Consider the following 9,259-nt stretch of genomic DNA (forward strand, 5'->3'; position numbering starts at 1 on the left):
TACGTCATTACATTACACTTCCAGCCGTTGGATATGAACCACTGTTCATTTAAAGAGACGTCTTGAAAAATTTAAAGATGAATTCGATTTCCAATCTCAAATCTCAAAACGAAAGAGATACGTCACTTTTTCTGATCAAATTAATAGAATCTTTGATTTTGGAATTGTTTATTTAGGCATAAGGAATGAGGAACGACACGATTTCAGAATTTTAGTTTCAATATCTATCTCTACTGAGGCTGCAGAATCAAATCGAATTAAAGCTCGACCTTAACTAGAGAGATCATGAATTTATCTTGAAAATTCCATATCGCACCATTAAATATCGGTAAACTTTAAAGAGTTTATCAAAATAAACAGACCTATAGCTGAGATAAATACTGGCATTCTTTAATTTGAGGATTGAAGAGCACGAACCGTTTATTTACCATGGTAACATTTCATATCTTACAACGATTCCCTTCTTGTCTTATCCACTTTAAAATCAAACCAACTTCGCGATTTCTCTCAAAATATCTACCCTGCACCACCTGATTCCCAGAAGTAGGATTTCGGATTCTTACTGGACACAAAGAATCTTTTATCCAATCAGGTAATGGTTTGATCTAAAGTAATTCTGAGACTCTCAGAGTGAGAGTGAAATAAATTATCAAGGTGCCTGAAGCAACAGATTTGGGAAGTTTTGAATTTCTTGTAACGGTAAACTCCACCGCAGACATCTGGCATCGTGAATCCTGATGATAACGAAGATGTTACTAAGGTAATAAATAGCCGCCATTTTAACCAGCTTGAGGTCAGTTCGTCTGCTGAGTCATAGGCAGGAATAACGGTAAAGGTGAGTAGATTGCAATTAGTGTACTATGAACTTTAAAATTTGAGAAAATAAGGAAAACAGGAATCATAATTGGCCTGATTCCTGCCATTGTTATGACCCATGTAACCTCGAGTGGAAGCCGTCTGCCTTTTATGTTCTATCGTTAATAAAAACACGGTATTTCTATCGATTACCTGGCGCGTGCCAAATAGAAGATGTGTTGCGTAGCTGTTACACGTTCATTCTATTGACTTTTCATAACGGAATATTTTTCTAACGGGTTCTGTAAGGAGAATTAGGTAAGAAATTTCTTATTATCCCGAAAAACTCAATTTGAACTAAGAATTACATATAATGAACCAAATTTGGCATTGAAAGGCGGTAAATGGTCATTTGGAGAGAATGGTTTTTATAGTCTGAAAAGCAGAAATCATGTAATCGGTTCCATTAAAACATGGCACCAGACACTCCAAGGAACAATAAACATTCGAGAGAGAAAAAAGCCTTTGTGTTTTTAGATTTGAATGAAAATGGCAGACGTGTTTAGGCGAGTGTTCCAGACATTATTGAACTGGTAGAACTAGGTCTATAACAATATTCTAGATTGATAGAAACGAAATGAAATAATCATAAAATAGAAATTGATTTGATAGAAACACAGTTCTATACTGCATGGTTGTTATGACCTTCGTGGAATTTACCTTTTACGAAGTTTGATTTGCTGGAATATATAGAAACATTTGATTTGAAAGTAGCAATTACTATTCAGAAAGGCAGGGATTTTTGGGGTCTGGTGATAGAAATTGCATAATTCTTGGGGTCTGGGGCTCAGTGTTGGTGATATAAATTGCATAATATACATGTATCTTCTTGGGGTATGGGTAACTGGTGGGTGGTCTTCTCGGGGTCATGGGAATGACACCAGCCATTCAAGTGCTCTATGATATTAAATTTGAAAGTTGTGGTGGGGGGCTTTCTGGTGGCTGGAGAAATAAAAGTGGTACACTTATTTTTTTAAGAGACATATCGTTCCCAAACTTTGTCTTATTTTACCATGGATGTCTGGTTAAAAGAGCTAAATCAACAGCCCTGTAAGTTATAGTATGAAATGTTAATATGAAGGTATCTATTTGGATGGATCAAAATTTGTTTGATGCTTTTGTCTCAAATGAAAAGAATTGACATTATGCTATGCCATAAGACAGGATTTAAAATGCTACTTACATGGAAGAAACTATTTCACATGTTTAAATCAGACTATCCTGGAAAATCTTAAGAATTTATTTGCATGACTGGATAATAATGATTCACTAAATTAAATAAGTGTCCAAAGATAGAATCTACAAGAAATGTAAGAGTATTAATTCTTAGTATTCAGAAAGCATTCAATCAGTCCACTTTCTTGTCAGGTGGACAATAGACAGCTCTTATTTCCCACTGATCAAAAGAGTGGATATAAGAAGTCTTGGGAATTAATTCTGACTAGTTTACTGTTATCAGAGGTAGCTCATCTTGACAGCTTATCTCTGATGCTCAATGATGATTGATGGAGTCTTTGCATTCATGCTATATTCTTAAAAGTATTACAAGAAAATTCATTGATTCACAAGTCACATTGACTTGCTATTTATTTTCCCTTAAAGTGATACTAAGTCTTAGAATGAACATAAAATTTAATTCTCAAGAATGGTCAATATGAGTATATATTCATCAGTGAACTTACCTGGTGTCATAAAGTTACAACAGAATCCCTTTAAAATCTAGAAAATTGGAAAATTCATTAAACTAAGTAATTATTGAAAAATGCTTAATCATAATATTAAGCGTTTTTCAATAGTTAATTGCATTTTTATTAAGTTTTTTTGATTTATCGGATTATATAAGGATCCTGTTATGTTATTTATGACACCAGGTATATCTACTGATGAATATAATATGCTCTTATTGGCCAAGTTAAAATTTATCTTAGTAGTATCCCTTTAACTAAAAGTGGCCAATTAAATTGGACTTGATATTCATACACTGTCTCTTATGCCAAAAATTAAAAATCTATGTTAACAATCAATGGTAAAATTCAAATTGATTTCCGTTTGATGTTAGAGTGAGATTGAGATTTCATGTGTGATCAAAATTAAAAAGATGAAATCATGTGTAATTGATAATTTTGGTAAGGACTGAATCATCTAGTTGTCCGTGTTTACTAAACGTTACATGCTGTAGCAAACACCCTAAGACATTATTTTTTTTATGATTTTTGATTAAATCCATACTGAGAAAGAAGAAAAATCCAGGTCAATCAATTTTTTTCTATTCTGCTTTTCACACAAATTTTTTCTTTTTCTCACTTCTGCCTTTTTCAAGAAAAAAATCTGTGAAACAAGAAAGTAAAATGGCCTGGCCTTGAAAAAGAATTCCTCAGCAGGAGACCTGCAGAGGATATAGCAAACTCCTGCCTTTATCAGTACTCCACCCAGCATGCTTATTACCAAATAACACCTGTTCTCACCTGAGTGATATTATATTAATGTGATATTATGAAATCTATATATTACATACCAAGGCAATGAGGAAATAAACCATATGTTGTTATCAATCAATATCTCAAGATCAATAACTTTCATTTCTACAGTTATTTACTTAGAACTTTTTATTTCTTGGTATTTATAACAAATCTGAACATATCAGAATGCTTAGAGATTATGGACCTGGCATACTAGTACTTCTTTGGGGTACCAACTCTTGCCACAGAGAGTATCTGAGAAACCTGAAAAAGATGCAGAATGATTTTTATGGACTGATTCTTTTTAGCTAAACTTTTGGTACTCCATTTTGCTTCATTTTAAGGGCAAGAGAGATAGAATAAAACAGTGGTCCTTGTGGAAAACTGGTCTGAGAGAGAACTGAAATCAGACAGGAATCTGAAAAAAAAGCAATGGATGGAATTTAGTGGTTACTTTGTTGGTGGTATATCAATATTGGTCAAGATTTCATCCCATTTCTAGAATTGCAATATTTTAGAGGAAGAAATGTGTTGTTAAATTATGCACTCAAAAGGCCTATCCTTGAAATTAGTTCAATAATTTTTAATATGGAGAGAAAAAGTAAATTTTGAAATTAATTTCCTCAAATTAACCAGGAAAACTATGGACATTAAGATAACTTTTAATTAGATAAACAATTCAAATTATACAGTAAATAAGTTCATAAATTTAAATTCGAAAGCCAAACCAGATGTAAATCTAAGAGTTTGTGGTGAATATTTGAATTCTAAGTGAAGAATCGTTAAGTGGTATAAGGTAATTTTATTTGCATTTTGGGAGATTTATTCAGGAAGTTTCTAAAATCAGTTCTATTAAGTGGTTAGCTTATTGTTTAACAGACTATTTAATTTGATGGATTTTGTCTTGAACTGTTGATTGTTGTATGCATATTAGAGTGGCTCCACCAGAATTGAGGCTGTCTCAACCTCTGTCCATAACAAAGGGAAAGACCAGCCTGTGAGCCCACTTAATCGATTCTTTAGCAGTCACTAGGTACCCCTTAAAAACACCCCTGGGCTATATTTATATATTCTGATAGTTAGTGGGCTGATTAAAACAACAATAGAAAGGTAATGGAGAAAGTTAAAGTGTTACAGAGAGAGAGGGATTGATGAATGAATAAAAAAGATGAATAAAGCTATGTAAATATATCAGTATAATTAATGATATGAACCAGCTGTTGATATGATTCCACCCACTGTCTAATATATATATATACCTACATCATATTACCATGGTTACCAACCTGTTGTCAGGTAAAATTTAGTGTAATACCAAAATCTGTCATGGACCTTGATTTACCTAATACCTGAATTTTCTGTGTTAAAGGGACAAGTTTGCTGTCCACTTTTAGCTAAGCTAATCAGTAACAGCTCACCGTCTAAAATTGAGCCTTCAAATCCATGTGTGTCCAGAATTATCTGCATTTGAAAGTTAAAGACTCATCGTTTCTTGAGAATCTGCCATATATGGGAAAGACTTATATATAGAAATATAAAGTGAATAGTAGTGTTGTATTTTTGAAAGAATCATGCGATTTTCATACACTTCTAGTAGTTCTAGAGACTTTTTACATATATTCAAGACTCAAATAAACTCCCCAAAATGGTGAACTATGGCCTATAAATTTTAAATAGTTGAATATAAATTGTGTAGGAATGGACTTGAAGGCTGACAACTGGTAAGGACATGAATGTAGGAGGCTAGAATATTGATTGTTATTTGATCAGTGTGGACTATAACCTAGTAGTTTAGGAAATGACCAGAGAGTTTTTATCTGCATTGATTTATCAGTAGGAGTGTGACTCAGAGTTTTATTAGCTTATATCTAATTTATTTATATTGTTGAGTAATAGGTTTCCATTTTATTTATCTTTCTGTTTTTCAAAGAAAATTTTTATAAAACATTTTCAATCCCTCAACAAAATATTATGATAAATTATAAAGTATATTTTTGCCTTGTCTAAACCTGTGAATAGACGATGTTGATATCCGATGCGGTGTATAGTGCCGAATAATAGATACAGTAGAAAATAGAACAAGTGAACATATGAGGTATGCGTCTGGGCGCGACAAACACGGAACACGATTCGTGTCATCTATTTTCTACTGTATCGATAATCCTCGATCATGCACACAGGACACCATACCTCGTCTAATTCCACTATTCCCTTCTATAGTTGGAGGATGTTTCAGCTATATCTTGGGAAGTAACTGCTGCCATTATGACTCAAGATAAACATATAGTGGGAGAATGTGGAGGTTGAGACCATGATGCTCAGATTATCCACCTATTTTCCTCATTGAAAAATCAGCCCCAATTGTATTGAAACAAATTAAGGAATTGATTAAAAGAACAACTATATTTTTCAAGGATAACAACTTAGGTTACAGTTAAGGATCCTTTCTACCAGCTGGTCCTTGGTCAAACCTCTTGGCTATCTTTACTGGATTATCTATACACATTTACAGCTGGGTCGACTGGAATTATGAGTGATGACTTATTCAAGGTCATCGGACTATTACGCTCTAACCCTTACAAAGATTGTAATAGAATTCTTAGAATTGAGAATCAGGATAAATCTCTTTAATTAACGTTTCATTTCCATGTTATATCATCAGTAAAAATCTTGTTATTGTTGAATCTCCAACAGAATTAATTAATTGTATAAAAAAATGTTCATCTTTTGTATGATTTTGAATGAGCTCCAAATAATGTATGAGTATATCGAATCTGTATGCATTTTATATTACAGACCAAGATGTAGAAGGTATAATGAGGGCAGAAAGATAAGGAAGTAAAGAAATAATCAATATAGAAAATATGTGATATTTACTGTGAATTATCAGAGATATACCATAGTTTAGCTTGACAACCAGACGACATGATGTCATCACCATGGTATCATCTACTGTATATTGGTTACCTTGGATACACCTTCATTTCTCTTGTCTGTGCTGAATCAGGTTTGTGGATTTTTCTGAAATCTTTTTCTTTCTTTTGATAATGCCTGAAAGAAATTACATAACAAACAGAAATTACTTACTCATATACCTGGCATTCTGAACATTTTGAACATTCTGAACATTCTGACCATTTTGAACATTCTGAACATTTTGAACATTCTGAACATTGTTATGATTAATTCTCTTTGAGTCAAGATGAATTATTAAAGAAATATATAAAGCTGGCACTATCAGTCATGAGGACATCCCAATGAGGGATGCTGATTAGGTTAGTGCCATCAGTACCATATACATGATAGCACAAATCTTGAAGCACATCATAACTTCTCTGTTTTATTATTGTAGTGTATATGGATAAATGGGCCCATTGTCAAGGTGATGACATTAATATAGATGGAGATATATATACAATCTTCGCAACTGGAGGTGGATTTAACCATGAAACTCTTCACTGTGACATCACGTTTAAAGCAAGGAGGGATAAGGGATTATGTTTAACTTTTAAAAAATTTTCTATCGAAGATTGTCGAGTTGTTTTAAAGATTTATGAGAGAAGTACAAGTTCGGGGAGTAATAGGGTAGGTAACTCTAGGTACTGGTATTAGACGTTTAAGACAAACCTGACAACGAAAAAATTTGAAATTTTAAGAAAATTTCATTCTCATCCTTTACATTTTAATTAAAACAATTATAGTCATGCAAACTCTCCAAAAGGTGTCCTAGAGGATTCAACATTCACTGCCTAGCTAAGAATATCCCCTACAGAAATTATAAGCTCAAATTCAATAAATTTTGAATAGCTTAAAGCTAGAGGTTAGACAAAGACCTCAAATTTTTACTCGTACTTTGTACATTTCAGAATATGTTTAAATGCCATGATTCTATGCCATCCAGAATTTGTACCACTGAAAGATATTTTACAGTGAAATTAGAAAAAACAGCCTTGAATAATAATAAAAATTATGATTTTCAAATTGATGTACAAGAAAGTAAGTGAGACATTATTTTTTAGAAGTTTTCATATAGAAATATTTGATAAATATACACAAATTTAGAAAATCTTTGAAAATGTATTGCCATGTGAACTGAAAAAACAACTTAAGTCAGATCATTAAGGATGATGTTCTGAAAATTACTAAACTGACTAAGTTTGGCTATTTTTCTTAAAATTTTACATGGTTATGGTTTGATCAACCCACACAATAACAATTATTTTTGATGTCATAGAGAAATGTCTTAATTCATTTGGAATACCAAAGTGTCATTGACAAACATTGAGATGTAAAATATTTTCTTTGTAATCTGCAGGTGATAGTATAACTGAAGAAGGAGTATTTTTTATGTCTATTGGACTGATAGCTGGTATAATATGTGCTGTAATCATTCTCATTGCTTTAATGGCTGCTCTGGTCATCTGCTGCTGTTGTAAAAAGAAAAAGAGCGGGAAAAATTCATCTGCTTATAAAGCAGCAGAAACAACTCCCCCTCCTCCATATCCTGTTAGACCAAGTGGTAAGTTAATATATAAATGGAAAATGAAAGCCAAATTCAGATTTACACAATTCTTAATCCACTGAGGGTTCTACAGAATGGTCATCTTCACAAGCTTCTAATTCTTCATCATAGGTTTTCTTGTCTTGCTAAACTGAATAGAAAATAAAACATTTTTTTTTTTTCAGCTCCACCTCTAGTGGATAATCCAACTGTGGGTGTCGGTCATGGATTACCTCCCTTCACACCGCCATTATATCAACCTCCCCCCTACTCACATCATGATCCATATGCTGTTCATTCATAGTTGAATGAAAACTTATACATAGAAAAACCAAAGTAGTGTAGTATGAGTTATGTGGAGTTATGTGGACTATTGGAATGCAGAGGTGACAAATACAAAACAGTGGCATCAGGTGTTCCGAGAAAGTATCTTACTTTTTTAGAGCTGATGTCATGCCATATCAAGCATCATTTTCATATCATTTCACAATGTAAAAGCCATATCATTATATGTTTGTCTATTGCAAAATTGAAGTAAAGAGATGATTAAATGTCAAAAGAAGAATCTCATGGTATTCCATACTTTTTTTTACAAAATTAAGAATTCTAATTTTTGAAAATTCAAACATAATAAGATAAAAAGACTATATTTTGTAAATAAAATTGTAAATATGTAAATTATATTTTTAATGTTATTTTATAATATTTCAATGGAGGATGAGAAATCTAGTCAAATTTTATCGTCATTCTTATGTTCATCATCATCATTATTAGTATCTGATTAATCATCATTATCAGAATAATCATCATTATTTAAAGGGGATTTGTAAAGCTGTTTTCTTACTTTTTATGTGTATCTGTGGTTCTTGTAATTTGATTCAAACTACGCTTTTTATGACATAGCTATCACAAAGATATTTGATATTATAATCAGTTTTTCAATAGTTATTTATTGGAATGCAAATCGATGCTATCTGTGTCTCCAATAAAAATAAAAAGTCTAGAAAACCTCTTAACAATCCCTTTAATATCATTATTTATATTATATGGTTGCCATGGTATTTTTTGTATGTTGCAATAATTGGATGAGATATCTAGTCAAATATCTATCATAGTCTATCTATTTTGTGAAGAATCAGTCATAGGTAGTTTATGTTTTTATGGTTTTTAACTATCAGTATATTTGCGTTTTTGAGTGCAATTGTATTAAAGATGAGTTATTATTATTTTTTAGTGTCCAATTAAGCAAACTATTTGATTAATTGGTGTTTCTAATAAATTATCATGTATTCTTAATCATATCATTATGTTCTTATTGCATATAATTAAGATTTTTAACAAATCATAAATGTCCATGTATGTACAGTCTGGATAAACAAAAAAATACTTTTTGATCCTTCTTGATCGGTCACTCATGGATATTCTGTTGGTAATTCTCTTCTAA

At 32.0% G+C, this 9,259-nt stretch overlaps 1 protein-coding gene across 1 annotated transcript; it reads left to right on the forward strand.

Moving 5' to 3' along the window:
- Positions 1 to 1,065: 1,065 nt before the first annotated feature.
- LOTGIDRAFT_238736 (hypothetical protein) lies at positions 1,066 to 8,817 on the forward strand. Its single transcript, XM_009051349.1, has 6 exons — positions 1,066 to 1,113; positions 6,111 to 6,321; positions 6,667 to 6,899; positions 7,181 to 7,310; positions 7,630 to 7,833; positions 8,001 to 8,817. The coding sequence occupies exons 2-6, from the start codon at positions 6,240 to 6,242 to the stop codon at positions 8,117 to 8,119; spliced, it is 768 nt and encodes a 255-aa protein (XP_009049597.1). The 5' UTR covers positions 1,066 to 1,113; positions 6,111 to 6,239; the 3' UTR covers positions 8,120 to 8,817.
- The last annotated feature ends 442 nt before the right edge of the window (positions 8,818 to 9,259 follow it).

The sequence above is a fragment of the Lottia gigantea genome, assembly GCF_000327385.1.
Source record: "Lottia gigantea unplaced genomic scaffold LOTGIsca_164, whole genome shotgun sequence".
Classification (NCBI taxonomy): Eukaryota; Metazoa; Mollusca; class Gastropoda; family Lottiidae; genus Lottia; species Lottia gigantea.

Coding starts and splice junctions, on each gene's coding strand:
- LOTGIDRAFT_238736 (XM_009051349.1), top strand. CDS start 6,240: ATGATGTCATCACCATGGTATCATCTACTGTATATTGGTTACCTTGGA. Junction 6,322..6,666: donor TCTTGTCTGTGCTGAATCAG/GTTTGTGGATTT, acceptor TTATTATTGTAG/TGTATATGGATAAATGGGCC. Junction 6,900..7,180: donor CAAGTTCGGGGAGTAATAGG/GTAGGTAACTCT, acceptor TGTACATTTCAG/AATATGTTTAAATGCCATGA.